The following is an 18,537-nucleotide window of genomic DNA, read 5'->3' as shown; positions in this document are numbered from 1 at the left end:
CGGCATCAGTTTCACATAGGCGCAGTTTGACTTTTTGACTTGGGGGGGCAACATGGGGGGAGGCGGGGTCCCCCTCCCGCACGTTAGAGATTTTTTTCAATTTTATAGTGAAATGGTACAATCTAGTGCAATGTGGGGGTGACAGACCATGTAACAAGTGACACACGTTTATCCTGCTGATACAGCAGGTTCACCACATATCAGCATATTTTCCTCGGAAATCTACAAAAGATACGTTCGCTCGCCACCAGCCCTACGAGAAACCCAGCACAATGAGCACACAGTCAGCAGCAACAACCAAATACTTTAATATCAAATGCCATCTTACATTGATTTCAACACCAAAGTCCATCAGCGGTGGTGTAGCCATAATCAGAATCAGAATCAGAATCAGAATCAGAATGCCCTTTATTGTCATTTTACAATAGTAGAATGAAATTGCAGCAACTCCAATTTCAGTGCAGGAAAAATATACACAACAATACAAAATATAAAATATATAAAAAATCCATAGTAGCCGAAACATAGTAACGTGTCAAAGGGCTTCGCACAGCCACAAGTTTACAGCAAACACGTTCTCCTCACAGCAGTAAGAACAACTCCCCCCCCCCCTCCACCCCCCAACAACAGGTGACAACCCAGTACAAACATCACAGTCATTAGCGCTGGTGCAGGTACTGTTACAGTGTGATGATGTCACACCTGGAGGCCTCTTTCCTGCCCCTCTCCTGCTGTTTTGTTGTTGTTATGCTGTTTTTGGAAAAGTGTTAATGTTGTTACCGGCTGTAAAGTGGAGGGATCATTGCCTGGAACACCTCTCGTCCAATCAGATCACTCATTACATAACAGTAAATATCTGCTGTTCCGTCAAACAAGTTCAGCTGTGATCCTCCTGTTTCATATTCATGCTGCTGCTGCAGGTAAGCAGAGCTCTGCTCCTTATGGATCCCCCAAACACACACACACACACACACACACACACACACACACAGAAAGCCTGTTTGGACAGTTCATATTTCTCTGTTGATGAATTTAATCATTAAGTTTCTGCTATAAAAACAAAATGTCAGCAGGCAGCAAAACACAGAAGAGACATTGTGCCAACTTTCAGGAGCCAACCAGCCATGAACACAGGTATGGGACGGGTGATTCTTTTACAGGACAGGTGATTCTTTTACAGGACAGGTACGGCATGCCCTAATCCTCATTCTCTCTCTCTGCTGGTGTCTCTGTCCGTGAGGGATCCATCCTGGGTTCAGTTCTGTTCTGTCTGTATTTGCTGCCTCTTGGTGACTTCATCAGAACGTAGAACATATCCTGTCACTTTTTATGCCGATGATTCGCAGCTGTACCTCCAGCTAAAATCCAAGGGTTCCCTCCAGCCTCTCCTGGACTGTCTTAAGGACATTAAAGGGTCGATGGCCAATAATTTCCTTCGGTTGAACAACAACAAAACTGATGTCATTATCTTTGGTCTTCAGAAGCCGCTTTGTTTGTAAACTAGGCCAGCTCGCCCTAAAAGTGAAGTCACATGCAGGAAACCTGGGTTTTACCTTTGATTCCAACAAACAAATCAGTTCTGTTGTTAAAAATTGTTCCTATCAAGTAAGAACCATCTCCAGTCTTGAGCCAGTTCAGTCACTCCATGACATGGAGAAAGTTCTTCACGTGTTATCTAGCTGTGATTAAACCTCTTCTTTAAAAAAAAATCAACCTTAGATCCTGGTGTTGTAGCTAACTACAGACCAATTTCTAACATTCCCTTTCTCTCCAAGGTCCTTGAGAAACCAGTTGCCAAGCAGCTGTGTGACTTTCTTCATAACAATAGTCTACCTGAAGATTTTCAATCAGGAGTCAGAGTGCATCACAGCAGAGACAGCACTGCTGAAAGTCACTGATGACCTCCTTATTGCTTTGGACAGAGGACTTCTCTCAGCTCTCGTCCTGCTGGAACTGCTTTAAACTGGTTTCAGTCCCATCTATCAGATTGCTTTCAATTTGTTCATGTTAATGATGACTCCTCCATGCGCACAGAAGTTCTATATGGAGTTCCACAAGGTTCTGTGCTCGGACCTTTAATGTTCATCTTAAATATCCTGCATTTAGGTAATATTATTAGGAAACACTTTATAAATTTTCATTGGTGTGCAGATGATACCCAATTATATCTCTCAGTGAAACCAGATGAAATCAATCAGTTTAAACTTCAAGCATGTCTTCAGAGCATGAAGAGCTGGCTGACCTGCAATTGTCTGCTACTAAATTCAGACAAAACTGAAGTTATTGTAGAAGGCCCTAAACACCTCAGAAAAACATTATCTAACCATGCAGTTACCTTAGATAGCATCGCACTGGCCTCCAGCACCACCGCAAGGAATCTTGGAGTTATTTTTGACCCGGATTTGTCATTTAATTCCCACATTAAACAAACTTCTAAGTCTGCCTTTTTTCACAAATGCAATATTGCAAAAATCAGGCACTTCCTTCCTCAAAAAGAAGCAGAGAAACTAGTCCATGCAGTTGCTGCTTCTAGGCTGATTACTTTAACTCCTTCCTGTCAGGCCGCCCGGCTCGTCTCTAAAGCCTCTCCAGCTGATTCAGAAAGCTGCAGCTCGCGTCCTGACTGGAGCTCAGCACAGAGATCATATTAGTCCCATATCTGCTGCCTGGGCTCCCTGTAACATCCAGAGTGGAATTTACAATCCTCCTCCTCACTTACAAAGCCCTTACTGGTCAGGCACCATCTTATCTTAATGAACAGCATGCATCTGGCTGGTGGCTCCCAGCATGCATCTGACTGGTGGCTCCCAGCATGCATCTGATCAGTGGCCCCCAGAGTCTGTGGACGTCCAGCGGGAGGCGGAGCCTTCAGCTGTCAGGCTCCTCTTCTGAGGAACCTTCTTCCACTTTGGCTCCGGGAAGCAGACGCCCTCTCTGCCTTCCTTTGTGATGAAGCGTATGATCAGGACCGTCCCGTCGCTCTGCTGACAGAACCTCTGCAGGCGCTGTGCGACCAGCTGATGTTCTTCCTCCATCTGTTTTTATTGATTTTTTGCAGTTAACTCTCAATGTTCTTGTGCAGCACTTTGCTCAACTTGTGCTCACAAAATAAACTTTACTTACTTACCTATTCTATACCTGTCTGTCTCTCTGCCTGTCTATCTGATTCTCTACCTGTCTCCCTCTGCCTGCCTGTCGGTCTCTCTCCCTGCTTGTCTCTCTCTCTCTGCCTGTCGGTCTCTCAGTGTGTGTCTTGCTCTCCGTGCTGCTGGTCAGCACTTCCTGTCAGCCTCTGAGTGACAGTCAGCGTCTTTTCTCCATCGCCGTCAGCAGAGTCCAACACCTGCACCTGCTGGCCCAGAGGATCTTCTCCGACTTCGTAAGTCAGACAGACAGGTGGTCAGACAGACAGAGAGACAGACAGACAGACAGGAGGACAGACAAAGAGACAGACAGGAGGACAGACTGACAGACATACAGAGAGACAGACAGACAGACAGGAGGACAGACAGACAGACAGAGAGACAGACAGACAAGAGGACAGACAGACAGGAGGACAGACACGTAGTGATCTAATATGTTTATCAGTTAATGAAAAGCTGATCAGAACCAAAATCCAGAATCTGTAAAACATTTGGAATGTTGAGTGCACGTGTGTGTGTGTGTGCGTGTGTGTGTGCGTGTGTGTGTGTGTGCGTGTGCGTGTGTGTGCGTGTGTGTCTGTGTGTGTTTGTGTTTGTCAGGAGAGTTCTCTGCAGACGGAGGAGCAGCGGCAGCTCAACAAAATCTTTCTGCAGGATTTCTGCAACTCGGATTACATCATCAGTCCCATCGACAAACATGAGACCCAACGCAGCTCTGTGAGAACCGCACATAGAACACCCTACATAGAACTTCACGTAGAACACCATCACATGGAACCACACATAGAACACGTCATATAGAACACCATCTTATAGAACACACACATAGAACACACCCACATAGATGTAAACTCCACCAGGCTTTGTCAGAGGACAGTGTTTGTGCAGAACCTGTGCAGGTGCACTCTATGTGACGTGGATCTGTGGCAGGTGCTGAAGCTGCTGTCCATCTCGTACCGCCTCGTCGAGTCCTGGGAATTTCCCAGCCGCTCGCTGTCTGGAGGCTCCGCCCCCAGGAACCAGATCTCCCCAAAACTCACTGAGCTGAAGACTGGAATCCACTTATTGATCCGGGTACACACACATGCATGCAAACACACACATGCACACACACACGCACACACATGCACACACACACACACACACACACACACACACACACACACACACACACACAAGCTGTTAAACTGGTTGAACTGTCTGATGCAGTTTCTTTTAACCACAAGACAAATGTGAGATCATACATGCTAAAGGACAGATGGGTGTTGAATTGATTATTGATTATTGAGGTGTAACGAGGTGTTTGTCGGTGCAGGCGAACCAGGACGGGGCGGAGATCTTCCCCGACAACTCGGTGCTGCAGCTCGCCCCCTACGGAAACTACTACCAGAGCCTGGGCGCCGAGGAGTCGCTGCGCCGCTCCTACGAGCTGCTGGCCTGCTTCAAGAAGGACATGCACAAGGTGAGGATGACCATGATGATGATGATGATGGTGGTGATGGTGGTGATGATGATGATGATGATAGTGATGATGGTGATGATGATGATGATGATGATGATGATGATGATGATGGTGGTGATGATGATGATGGTGATGATGGTGATGATGATGATGATAGTGATGATGATGATGATGATGGTGATGATGGTGATGATAGTGATGATGATGATGATGATGATGATGATGATGATGATGGTGGTGATGATGATGATGGTGATGGTGGTGGTGATGATGATGATGATGATGGTGATGATGGTGATGATGATGATGATGATAGTGATGATGGTGATGATGATGGTGATGATGATGATGATGATGATGATGATGATGGTGGTGATGATGATGATGGTGATGATGGTGATGATGATGATGATAGTGATGATGGTGATGATGATGATGATGATGATGGTGGTGATGATGGTGATGGTTGGTCACTTATTCTTGGGAATTTGGATAAAACAGGTTTTAATTTTGGAAAAAAAAAAAAAAGTGCGTTAAATTACAAAATCTGAAGGTATATCATTACAGGCCAAGGTCTTGGCTGTTCAGCAATGTACCGGTGCAACCTCCTCATTTTGCATTTTTTTCATAAAATAGGTTTTTCCAGTTATTAGGCTACTTTGTTTTTGTCAACACCGTCACCGTAATGTTTTTTTTTTTTAATTTGAAAAACATATTTTTGTATTAAAGAGACTATTACTTTAATAACTCAACAGCACCAAAGAAACATATTGTAAGCATATTCATTTAAAACCAATATAACTGCCTCTGACGGTGGTGACACTAATCTGACGGTGGTGACAGTCGCCTCATTAAAACATACATTTCCAAAATTTATACCACTCAAGTCAATGGCTTCTTGCTTAACAACTTTATTTAACTATTTGGTACAAAAAATAACAATCCTGAGCTCTGTTATAAGCATTTTTCAGACTTCAGTCATCACCGTCACACAGAAAACCTGACGGTGGTGACGTCTGACGGTGGAGACAAAAACCTGCTCTTTCACATGATCAGCATGAGTTGTTCACATTAGCCAGCTTGTTTCCCCCCTGTTGCTACCTGCATCAGACCTCTTCTTAAAAAGTATACATTTATTCCATAATCTAATCTAATATTTTTTATACAGAAGTGACGGTGTTGACATGTTATGGTTGTGACAGTAGCAGTGCCCCAAAATATGAAGAGATTTAAGAGAAAATAGCAAACTTCCAGGAGCCTGAGCGGTCTTGAAGCATGCAGTAGAGCTGAAGGTTTGAAAAGGGCTCCTCAGGAATGTAACTGACCTTGTAGTTTTTTTATTATTATTTTTTAAATAAATATCTGACGGTGGTGACGAATATCTGGGACACATTTTGAGCAACCACAAAATAATAGTAAATATTGTTCAAAACCCATCATTTGTAGTTTTTAATACATATTATGATGTACTCTTTCATGTGGTAAAGATATTATTCAGTGAAATTATTACTTTTTGTTGTTTTAATCAAGTTGAAATGATTATCTCCTATCCGAGGACAACTGGTTTTGTAGGCCATGGGCCAACATATAATCATTAAATTAATACAAATTAAAAATAAACCTATGAAAAAACCTTACAAATGTGCAAAGGACCCCCTGATTATGCCCTTGATTCTTTTTATTCATTAAAATTTCCAGCAGAAATAGCATTTTTCTTAGTGGGACATGATTTATCCAAATTCTCAAGAATCAGTGTGGTAACTGACTGGGCCGTTCTCCACTGGATTCCTGGGGCTTGATGTTGATGAGCTGTCAAAAAGTTCAGGTGATGTCATATCAGCCTTTATTCAAGCCACATTCAAAAGACTGTAATGTTATACCATGCAAAACTTTCCCTTGTCATCTTAAAAAAGATTCTACAAAAAAAAGTTGGAGTTGTCAAATCACCTTCAGACCGAGTGTAACATCTTTCTCAGTGCAGGTGCTGTGTATATTGCTGTATTTCTGTATAATCCATTATGTTTAATGTTGTATTTGTGTTGAACAGCAGACTTTAGCTTCCCTCTGTGTGTCAGACTGCAGGGCAGGAAAGGTCACGCTGATGCTCATGTTAAATGTCAGATGTGGGACGAGCAGCAAAAAGGCTTCTGTCTTCAAAAAGCTGCTGCTAAAATGTGTTCCAGTCTGAAAGCTTCACGCCGTGGAGGTTCTTGGTCATCAAGTCTCAGTTATATTTTGGTCTTATGAACCATTTTGTGGTGTTTCGGGGGGTTGAAGATGTTCTATTTGTTACTGTCTAACAATTCACTCTTTTAAATGTAAACAAGCTGTTAGTAAACTGCTTTGTTGCTGTTTAGTGTCTGAGCTCCTTATCATGATTGAACTCAAATTAAAGAACTGAACATGATGACGAAGATGATGATGATGATGTTTGTATTCACAGGTGGAGACCTACCTGACAGTCGCTAAATGTCGACTATCTCCTGAAGCCAACTGCACTCTGTAGCCACACCCCTCTGTGATGTAGCCCCGCCCCCTCCTTGAGCAGTGTGTTTCTGTGTCTGTTTCAGCTTCTCAAATAAACTTTGTGCTGTGTTGCATTCAGTTGTCTCCTCTTCTTTTCCAAGTTGGTGTGAAGTTGGCCAGGAGAGAACAAAACAGAATGTAGCTGCAAGCGGTGAGTCCAGGTCCAGAGCATTCAGAGCAGCTTCATTAAAAATACCTGTCAGGTGTGTTCCAGGTACTTATATGGACAGATCCTGCCAGTTTTGTGATGATTGGCCCGACGGTTGTTGACTTTTCTCCATTTAAGTGCTAAGCCACACCCCTTTTGAAGTTCATTGGTCAATATCTTGAAAACAAAATAATTCAGTTCAATTTTCAATTTTATTTATTTATACAGCCCAGAATCACAAATTACAAATTTGTCCCAAGGGGCTTTACAGGAACACAGCCTCCTCTGTCCTTAGAACCTCACATCGAGGAACATCTCCCTAAAAAGCCCCTTTAACAGAGGAGGAACCCCCCCAGGACAGACAGACGGGCAGTGGATGCTGTCGGAAAAAACAACACACAACACAACACAGATAACATGATGCTAACACAGAGGCAGGATAACAACATTATAATATAGCAGTAACAGTCAGCAGCCGGTGTGTGATGAGTGAGATGAGGATGCTGAGCGGAGCCAGATGCACCAGAGCAGCCTGGGACCTGAACCACAGCACCGCCGTCACCATGGAGACCTGGATGGAGGACAGACTAAACAAGCACTCGGAAGACTCACATCAACCCTTCACACACACGAGAGAGAACAAGAAGGTAACAGATGAAGAAAAGATAATAGTATAATAATATAATACAATCTCATCGGCAGGTGAGTTCTTGGGTTACTTCATCGAGACCGAGAACCAGCCTGAAGTACCACTACCTGTCTAACCGTAAGTTAAGCTGAAGAGATGAGTTTTGAGTTTAGATTTAAAGGAATCGACAGATTCTGATTGCCTAACAACAGCAGGGAGGTTATTCCATAGGAGTGGGGCTCGGTAGGAAAAGGCCCGGCCACCTGCTGACTTCTTCTTTACTCTAGGTAAGCAAAGCAGCCCCGCATTTTGAGAGCGGAGAGCCCGCGATGGAATGTAGGGTTTAAGGAGATCAGAAAGATAAGATGGGGCAAACCCATTTAAGATTTTATAAGTTAACAGGAGCACCTTCAAATCTGATCTGATATGGACAGGAAGCCAATGAAGGGAGGCCAGAATTGGAGTAATATGATCAAATTTTCTAGTTCTAGTTAAGACTCTAGCTGCAGCATTTTGAACCATCTGGAGACTTTTGGTGCTGGCCTGTGGGAGACCTGAAAACAGAACATTGCAGTAATCAAGTCTGGTTTAAACAAATGCATGAATTAAGGTCTCTGCGTCAGCCATGGACAGGGAAGACTGAATTTTACGTAGGGGAAAGAAGGCAGTCTTGGTGATATCCTTAATGTGCCTGTCAAAGGATAAGTAGGGATTAAAAGTAACACCAAGATTTTTGGCTGCCACACTTTGTGAAATCACACAGTTGTCGATGAGTAATGTTAACTGTTCAAAACAGTGTCTGTGTCTGGGAGGGCCAACTACCAACATCTCAGTTTTATCTGAGTTTAACAGCAGGAAGTTTAGTGACATCCAGTTTTTCACAGCGGCCAGACAGACCTCTAATCTAGAGATCTGTGTGGGATCGTCAGCCCTTATCCGGTCTTTAAGTGTGACGTAACACCCTTTCAAAATACTATTTCCGGGTCCAAACGCTCTGACAGATACTCAAAACAAACGACAATGGCTTAACCGGTGAACTTGTTTACAATCACTTCTTTCTTCAGTGAGGTACCTGCGAGAGTCAAAAAAGGCTAAAACTCCTTCAATTCCAACAAAAAAAGAGAGTTTACGAGGTTGAGGTGAGTTAGAAGTTAGCAGTAAGCTAGCTAGCTAGTTGACATCTTATGATGATATGCCAAAAAAACGCACAGGGGTCCGTTTCATAAAGCAGGTTTAGTGAAGACTCTGAGTCTGTTCACCCTGAAATGAGGGAAACTGAGAGAAAGAGGGGTAACTCCAGCCTGTTTCACAGAGGGAGGTAAGTCAAAGCAGAGACAGAGGGGTAACTCTAGCCTGTTTCACAGAGGGAGGTAACTGAAGCTCTCGGTCAGTTACCGCAGTAACAGACTCCATGAAACTAACCTGGTCGGGACCGTGTGTGGCTGAAAGAGTGTCCGCCCTCTTTCAGCCACACACCGTATTTAACTTCCTCATTCATTCAGTCAGCAGGCCAGTTTTGGTGTGGCATATTTGTTCTGCCGTCTATTATTTAAAATAATAATAATTAAAAAAAAAAAAAAAAAAAAAAAACAGTCAGTATGCCTTTATTAGAAGTCCATTAGTAGTTAGGTGGAGACTTTTTTTCACGAACATGGCATGTCCTTTTGACAGCGATCCCGTGGATGAAGGTGCAGTGTTACTGCGCACAGAATTAAATATTCGTCGGGAGATTATGCCAGAGTTTTACCTGTTTGAACAATGTTTTTATATTTCATCTTAAACTGCCGCCAAGTGCGCTTCTCCCCCGCGGCATTGCACCTAAATGAAATAAATTAATAGGCTACCATTCAAGCAGTTTCCCCCTGTAATATTATTGTGATTGCAGCGGACTACATTTAAACTTATGCACTGACCGGAGCAGCAGTGTTCTCCCACGCCGTCTCCCTCTGCTTTGCCGCTGCAGCGGTGTTGCACTTTTTTTTTTTTTTTTTTTTTTTTTTTTGAACATGTTCAAACTCGCTGTATGAATGCATTAAGATTTCCAGTTCAACTGGGGTGAAAAACGCAGCCCGACGCTTCCCCGTTGCCATGGTGATTCGTCAAATCGGGGCTCCATTGACGCTGTCATTTCTTTTTATAGCTGTGGTGCACACACTTAACTCCAGGTGAAACTACTCCGAGTTGATCAAACTAATTCAGATCAGCTGTCCTGGAACCGAAAACTAGACTGTTAAGTTAAGACAGTTAAAACTAACTGAACTCTCAGTAGATCAACTGAGAGTTCAGGCTCAGACTCGGAGTTTGTTGAACCTGCTTCGTGAAACGGACCCCAGGACTGCTATAACTTTTGACGTAAATTAAGATGAAAAACTTAATATTTATATATGTTCTCTTTCTCGTCGCTAGGAAAGCGGTAGAATGACAATGGTATCGTTTTTTAGACTCAGATCTGTTAGAACAACCAGGAACACAGCACTGCGGCATATTGAAATGAGGAGGATTGGACCCGGAAATAGTATTTTGAAAAGGTGTTACGTCACGACTTAAAGACCGGATAGGCAAATACAGTATCATCAGCATAACAATGGAAATTAATTCCATGACTATGTATAATTTGTCCAAGTGGCGAAATGTACAGGGAGAAGAGAAGAGGACCCAGGACTGAGCCCTGAGGTACACTGTATTTAACATTGGAGAATTTAGATGTAATATTGTTTGTCTGTCTAATTTAGTCTGTCTAATAGAATGCAGTGATCAACAGTGTCAAAGGCTGCACTGAGGTCCAGTAATAGAAGCACAGAGGTAAAGTCAGAATCAATAGCCAATAGGAGATCACTGGCCACTCTAGTAAGTGCAGTTTCAGTGGAGTGACCGGCCCTGAAAGCCGAATGGAAAAGGTTCATATAGATGATTCACTTCCAAGTGGGTGGAGAGTTGTTGAAACACAGCTTTCTCAAGCACTTTAGAAAGAAACGGGAGATTGGAGACTGGACGAAAGTTCTTTAGAGAGCCTGGATCAAGGTGCGGTTTCTTCAGTAGCGGTCTGACCACAGCTGTCTTAAAGCTGCTGGGAACAATGCCAATGGTAAGCGATAAATTAACAATATCTAGCATTGCAGATCCCAGTGAAGGCCAGAGTTCTTTATAAAGTTTAGCAGGCAGCGGGTCGAGAAGGTGAGTAGTTGGTTTAGAGGCTGACACAAGCTTAGACAAAGCATTAAGAGAGACAATGTCAAAAACTGTGATAATAGGGACTGTCGGTGAGTCAATGCATAAAAGTGAATTTGGTAAGACAGCATCTGCAGGAGAAGCTGGAGATGAAGAAATTATTTTGTGCCTGATCACATCAACCTTACTACAGAAAGTCCAGAAACTCATTGGCTGTGAACGGTGAGCAGCTGGCAGATGGTTGTTTTTTGGTGAGTTTTGCTACAGTGTCCAAAAGAAGTCTAGGATTATGTTCATTAGTGGTGATTAAGTGGGAAAAATACGCTGCTTTAGCGACAGATAAGGCACACTTACATTTCAGTAAACTATCATGCCAAGATAGTAAAAAACTAACAAGTTTGATTTTTGAGGAGGAGGAGGAGGAGGAGCAGCTGCATCACAGCCTGTATCAGCAGAGGCTGACTCCACTAATGATGCACAGGTGAAACTAATCAGGGCGTGGCAGGAAAACACACACACACACACACACACACACACACACACACACACACACACACACACAGGCCAGGACGTTATCAAGAGGAGAGGAAAGTTTTTCAAAATAAAACAATGAATGAAAACATGAAGCAAGGCGAGATGTCACGCTGACAGTAAACCAGCAGAATGACAACATGCAGCTCGACGCTGTGACCCACAGACGTGAAGGAAGACGTTCCACAGGAACTTCCTGTGAGAGGTGAAGGAAGACGTTCCACAGGAACTTCCTGTGAGAGGTGAAGGAACACGTTCCACAGGAACTTCCTGTGAGAGGTGAAGGAAGACGTTCCACAGGAACTTCCTGTGAGACGTGAAGGAACATGTTCCACAGGAACTTCCTGTGAGACGTGAAGGAACATGTTCCACAGGAACTTCCTGTGAGACGTGAAGGAACATGTTCCACAGGAACTTCCTGTGAGACGTGAAGGAACATGTTCCACAGGAACTTCCTGTCTGGCAGAAGATTCAGGAGCAGGAAGCTCAGCATCTGGTGGAGCTTCTCCTCCGTTCCTAACAAATAGAACTCCAATGTTCTTCACTGCATTGATATCATTACATCATAATCAATAAAATGTGTATTTACAGGTTCACGCCTCAACACCTGGAGCGCACACACATTCAAACCCAAGGGGGATTTCCCATGATGCACTAGGGGATCAGAGCCCCTGCAGGACTTCACTGTCTGAGACACACATGAACATGAACAGTGACACCTGGTGGCAGGGCGGTGACATTACAGGCAGACAGATTTGGACATGATTGATGCTGATATTGATATTGATACTGATGCTGATATTGATACTGATGCTGATATTGATACTGATGCTGATATTGATATTGATACTGATGCTGATATTGATATTGATACTGATGCTGATATTGATACTGATGCTGATATTGATACTGATGCTGATATTGATTTGAATGGGCTCAGTCTAATATGTGGGTTTGTGTTTTCATCAGAGATGCAGCGTCTCTCTGATGTGTGTAAAGAAAACAGAGGTGTGTGTATTGCTTTGTTTCAAACGCGCTATGCATTGTGCAGTGTGTGTGTTTATGATGTGCAGTGTGTCATAGTTATTGATCATACAATATATTTTGCTTTAGGATCGTTACTGTATGATGTATTTTAAGATCTGTGTTTAGAAACTTTTATTACCACAGAAATTAAATTCCTTCCTCGGCCTTTTAGGTGGAGCTTGTCTCTCTGAGTGACAGGCTGAGAGGATGCTCAGCTTTCTGGTTACCAAGCAACGCCCGGACATGTGTGTGTGAGTGTGTGTGTGTGTGTGTGTGTGTGTGTGTGTGTGTGAGTGAGTGAGTGAGTGCGGCGCCCCCAGTCTCCTTCAGGCAGCAGGTGGAAGTGTTTCAGGGTGGAGCAGCAGACGGAGCGGAGCGGACAGAGCAGGTAGGAGGCGGCTCCTCTCTCTGCTTTCATCTCCTCATCTTTTCATCTTTTCATCTTTTCATCTTTTAGTGTGTGTGAATGTGTGTATGTGTGTGTGTGTGTGTGTGTGTGTGTGTGTGTGTGTGTGTGTGTTGTAGTTGTCAGGTTTTCTCCTCGCATCTCCATGTGTCCTGCCGCTGTGTTCTGTCTGTGTGGAGGCGCGGCGCGGCGCGGCGCGGCGCGCGGCCACGTTCTTTTTTCCGCCTTCACGCACACAACCATGCAAACCCGCAGCTGGTAGCCGGTTAGCGTTAGCCTGCCGACAGCCTCTGTCTGTGTGTGCGTGTGTGTGTGTGTGTGTGTGTGTGTGTGTGTGTGTGTGTGTGTGTGATGCAGATTATAACGGGAGTCTGTGCGGCTCCAGAGACTCAGAAAGCAGCTCAGTGTGTCTGCAGCTGGAGGCGGGCGGCTCCTGGAGTGTGTGTGTGTGTGTGTGTGTGTGTGTGTGTGTGTGTGTGTGTGTGTGTGTGTGTGTGTGTGTGTGTGTGTGTGTGTGCGCGCGCGCACGTGGCGCGCGCGCGCATGATATAGCACCTTTCAAAACCCAGGTTACAAAGTACTTTACAAAAGGTGTGTGTGTGTGTGTGTGTGTTGTGTGTGTGTGTGTGAGTGTGTGTGTGTGTGTGTGTGAGTGTGTGTGTATGTGTGTGTGTGAGTGTGTGTGTGTGAGCGCTGCTGCATCATCATGGCTGCTGTGTAAAGTGGGTGTGGTCTTCTCACAGAGCATGCTCAGTGTGTCCTCAGTCAGGATGAAGGAGCACATTCCAGTTTGCTCTGGAACATAAAAACTTCCTTTTTAGAACCTCGTCATGTTCCCAGCAGAACCCTGGAGAACCCTGCAAAAGAACAGTAGAACACAGTAAAGGCATCTCTGGCTGTCTCCCTGTCTCTCTCCCTGTCTGTCTGTCTGTCTCTCTGCCTGTCTGCCTCCCTGTCTGCCTCCCTGTCTGTCTGCCTCCCTGTCTGTCTCTCTCCCTGTCTGTCTGCCTCCCTGTCTGTCTCTCTCCCTGTCTGTCTGCCTCCCTGTCTGTCTCTCTCCCTGTCTGTCTGTCTGTCTGTCTGTCTGTCTCTCTGCCTGTCTGGTGAAGCTGCTCTTCTCTCCTGCAGTGACGATGGACTCGGACTCCGCCCCTTTCCCAGATGGCCACGCCCAGGAAATGACGAAGATGACAGAACCAGGAGGTTAGCTTCATTTACTCGTCCAATCAGCATGTTAGTTACTGCCAGCCAATCAGAGACGGGCATCAACATTAAAGGGGTGTGTGTGTGTGTGTGTGTGTGTGTGTTTATGTTTCAAGTGTTCATCAGGAGGCAGGATAGAAGCCACGGGTACACACACACACACACACACACACACATACACACAACAGTCAGAATGGATTGTCTAAATGCGTTACCGTGGCAACAACATCATGCCAGGTCAATGTTCCATACGCTATGCATGTTTGTGTGGCCATCTTTGTTTCCCTGTCTGGTTGTGGGTGTGGCCTCTGTACTCCATATTGTTACCATGGCAACAGCATAGCCGGGACACGGTGACCTGTCATGCAGCATGCTGTGAAGCCGTTTCCATGGTAACACCACAGAGCTGCACACTGTGAAGCCGTTTCCATGGTAACACCACAGAGCTGCACACTGTGAAGCCGTTTCCATGGTAACACCACAGAGCTGCACACTGTGAAGCCGTTTCCATGGTAACACCACAGAGCTGCACACTGTGAAGCCGTTTCCATGGTAACACCATGCTACAGAAAACACAGTAGATGGTCAGCTGCAGACCACAGCAGATGTTCTCCAGCAGTAGAGCACAGTACATGTTCTCCAGCAGTAGAACACAGTAGATGTTCTCCAGCAGTAGAACACAGTAGATGTTCTCCAGCAGTAGAACACAGTAGATGTTCTCCAGCAGTAGATCACAGTAGATGTTCTCCAGCAGTAGAACACAGTAGATGTTCTCCAGCAGTAGAACACAGTAGATGTTCTCCAGCAGTAGATCACAGTAGATGTTCTCCAGCAGTAGAACACAGTAGATGTTCTCCAGCAGTAGAACACAGTAGATGTTCTCCAGCAGTAGATCACAGTAGATGTTCTCCAGCAGTAGAACACAGTAGATGTTTTCCAGCAGTAGAACACAGTAGATGTTTTCCAGCAGTAGAACACAGTAGATGTTCTCCAGCAGTAGAACACAGTACGTTCTCCAACAGTAGACCACAGCAGATGTTCTCCAGCAGTAAACACAGTAGATGTTCTCCAGCAGTAGAACACATTAGATGTTCTCCAGCAGCAGAACACGGCCGATGTTCTCCAGCAGTAGACCGCAGTAGATGTTCTCCAGCAGTAGACCACAGCAGATGTTCTCCAGCAGTAGAACACAGTAGATGTTCTCCAGCAGTAGAACACAGTACGTTCTCCAGCAGCAGAACACGGCCGATGTTCTCCAGCAGTAGAACACAGTAGATGTTCTCCAGCAGTAGACCACAGCAGATGTTCTCCAGCAGTAGAAAACAGCAGATGTTCTCCAGCAGTAGAACACAGTAGATGTTCTCCAGCAGTAGAACACAGTACGTTCTCCAGCAGTAGAGCACAGTACATGTTTTCCAGCAGTAGAACACAGCAAATGTTTTCTAGCAGTAGAACACAGTAGATGTTCTCCAGCAGTAGAACACAGTACGTTCTCCAGCAGTAGACCACAGCAGATGTTCTCCAGCAGTAGAACACAGTAGATGTTCTCCAGCAGCAGAACACGGCCGATGTTCTCCAGCAGTAGATCACAGTAGATGTTCTCCAGCAGTAGACCACAGCAGATGTTCTCCAGCAGTAGAACACAGTACGTTCTCCAGCAGCAGAACACGGCCGATGTTCTCCAGCAGTAGATCACAGTAGATGTTCTCCAGCAGTAGACCACAGCAGATGTTCTCCAGCAGTAGAACACAGCAGATGTTCTCCAGCAGTAGAACACAGCAGATGTTCTCCAGCAGTAGAACACAGTAGATGCTCTCCAGCAGCAGAACACGGCCGATGTTCTCCAGCAGTTGATCACAGTAGATGTTTTCCAGCAGTAGACCGCAGTAGATGTTCTCCAGCAGTAGACCACAGCAGATGTTCTCCAGCAGTAGAACACAGTAGATGTTCTCCAGGAGTAGAACACAGTACGTTCTCCAGCAGCAGAACACGGCCGATGTTCTCCAGCAGTAGATCACAGTAGATGTTCTCCAGCAGTAGACCACAGCAGATGTTCTCCAGCAGTAGAACACAGCAGATGTTCTCCAGCAGTAGAACACAGTAGATGTTCTCCAGCAGTAGAACACAGTACGTTCTCCAGCAGTAGAGCACACTACATTTTCTCCAGCAGTAGAACACAGTAAATGTTTTCCAGCAGTAGAACACAGTAGATGTTCTCCAGCAGTAGAACACAGTATGTTCTCCAGCAGTAGACCACAGCAGATGTTCTCCAGCAGTAGAACACAGTAGATGTTCTCCAGCAGCAGAACACGGCCGATGTTCTCCAGCAGTAGATCACAGTAGATGTTCTCCAGCAGTAGACCACAGCAGATGTTCTCCAGCAGTAGAACACAGTAGATGTTCTCCAGCAGTAGAACACAGTAGATGTTCTCCAGCAGTAGAACACAGCAGATGTTCTCCAGCAGTAGAACACAGTAGATGTTCTCCAGCAGTAGAACACAGTACGTTCTCCAGCAGTAGAGCACAGTACATGTTCTCCAGCAGTAGAACATGGCCGATGTTCTCCAGCAGTAGACCACATTAGATATTCTCCAGCAGTAGAGCACAGTACATGTTCTCCAGCAGTAGAACACGGCCGATGTTCTCCAGCAGTAGAACACAGTAGATGTTCTCCAGCAGTAGAAGACAGTAGATGTTCTCCAGCAGTAGAACACAGTACGTTCTCCAGCAGTAGACCACAGCAGATGTTCTCCAGCAGTAGAACACAGTAGATGTTCTTCAGCAGCAGATCATGGCCAATGTTCTCCAGTAGTAGAACACAGTAGATGTTCTCCAGCAGTAGAACACAGTAGATGTTCTCCAGCAGCAGAACGCAGTACATGTTCTCCAGCAGCAGAACGCAGTACATGTTCTCCAGCAGTAGAACACAGTAAATGTTCTTCAGCAGCAGAACACAGCCGATGTTCTCCAGCAGTAGAACACAGTAGATGTTCTCCAGCAGCAGAACACGGCCGATGTTCTCCAGCAGCAGAACACAGTACATGTTCTCCAGCAGCAGAACACAGTAGATGTTCTCCAGCAGCAGAACACATTAGATGTTCTCCAGCAGTAGAACACAGTACATGTTCTCCAGCAGCAGAACATGGCCGATGTTCTCCAGCTTGTGTTTGTTCTTGATGTCATGTGTCAGTCTGCTGCTGTTTGATGTTGTGGTTCTCCTTGTTCTGTAGATGTTGGTTCTCCTTGTCCTGTCTCTCCTCTCAGACCTCAGTGCTGTCAGGGTTCTGGGTAAGCAGTTCACTGGGAACAGAGCAGAGGAGGAGGAGGTAAGAGGTGGAAGTTCTCCTGTGAGGAGCAGCCCAGAGGAGGAGCAGGGTGTCCAGAGGGAGGAGGAGGCGACGAGAACCAGGGAAAAGAGAGAGGATGAAGACGAAGTTGACGAATCTCAGATAGAGTCTGAGGAGGAGAGGGAGGAGCAGGAGGCGGAAGGTTCTCCGGAACAGAGAGGAGACACAGAGAAGGAGCAGGGTGAGATTCCACCAGGGGAACCAGGGAGGAGTCGTATCTCTCCACTCTGCTCCCCCTCCACACCTCCCTCACCACAGCAGGAGCAGGGAGGTGTCGAGGCAGAGGAGCAGGAGCTCAGTGAACAGAAAGGGAAGGAGGATGTGATGAGGGAGGAGGACAAGACAGAGGAGGCAGTTCAGGAGGAAAGGAAAGAGGTGATGCAGGAGGAAGAAAGGGAGTCGCAGGAGGAAGACAAAGAGGAAGTGATGAAGGAGGAGCAGAAAGAGGAAATGATGAAGGAGGAGCAGAAAGAGGTGATGAAGGAGGAGCAGAAAGAGGAGGTGATGAAGGAGGAAGACAAAGAGGAGGTGATGAAGGAGGAGCAGAAAGAGGAGGTGATGAAGGAGGGACACAAAGAGGAGGTGATGAAGGCGGAGCAGAAAGAGGAGGTGATGAAGGAGGAACACAAAGAGGAGGTGATGAAGGAGGAAGACAAAGAGGAGGTGATGAAGGAGGAGCAGAAAGAGGAGGTGATGAAGGAGGGACACAAAGAGGAGGTGATGAAGGAGGAGCAGAAAGAGGAGGTGATGAAGGAGGAACACAAAGAGGAGGTGATGAAGGAGGAGCAGAAAGATGAGGTGATGAAGGAGGAAGATGAGGACGTGATGAAGAAGGAGCAAAAAGAGGAGGAGGAGCAGATGGTACAGGAGCACCTGGCGACGTCACCTGAGGAAGAGGAGGAGTCCATGCTGCAGCCCCACCTGGAGACCCTGACCAGCAAAACAAACG

General features: G+C 45.5%; 2 protein-coding genes across 2 annotated transcripts in view; both read left to right on the top strand.

Moving 5' to 3' along the window:
- Nucleotides 1-1,124: 1,124 nt before the first annotated feature.
- Nucleotides 1,125-7,140, top strand: gh1 (growth hormone 1). Its single transcript, XM_030057829.1, has 6 exons — nucleotides 1,125-1,134; nucleotides 3,246-3,379; nucleotides 3,744-3,860; nucleotides 4,074-4,217; nucleotides 4,459-4,605; nucleotides 7,049-7,140. The coding sequence occupies exons 1-6, from the start codon at nucleotides 1,125-1,127 to the stop codon at nucleotides 7,109-7,111; spliced, it is 615 nt and encodes a 204-aa protein (XP_029913689.1). The 3' UTR covers nucleotides 7,112-7,140.
- Nucleotides 7,141-12,939: 5,799 nt separating this feature from the next.
- maptb (microtubule-associated protein tau b) overlaps nucleotides 12,940-18,537 on the top strand; it is a 13,678-nt gene continuing 8,080 nt past the window's right edge. The window contains 2 exon segments of the mRNA XM_030057800.1: nucleotides 12,940-13,020; nucleotides 14,167-14,241. Coding sequence (XP_029913660.1) covers nucleotides 14,172-14,241 — 70 coding nt within the window. The 5' untranslated portion in view covers nucleotides 12,940-13,020; nucleotides 14,167-14,171.

The sequence above is a fragment of the Myripristis murdjan genome, chromosome 8, assembly GCF_902150065.1.
Source record: "Myripristis murdjan chromosome 8, fMyrMur1.1, whole genome shotgun sequence".
Taxonomy (NCBI): Eukaryota; Metazoa; Chordata; class Actinopteri; order Holocentriformes; family Holocentridae; genus Myripristis; species Myripristis murdjan.
This window is presented reverse-complemented; position numbering and strand designations above follow the sequence as displayed.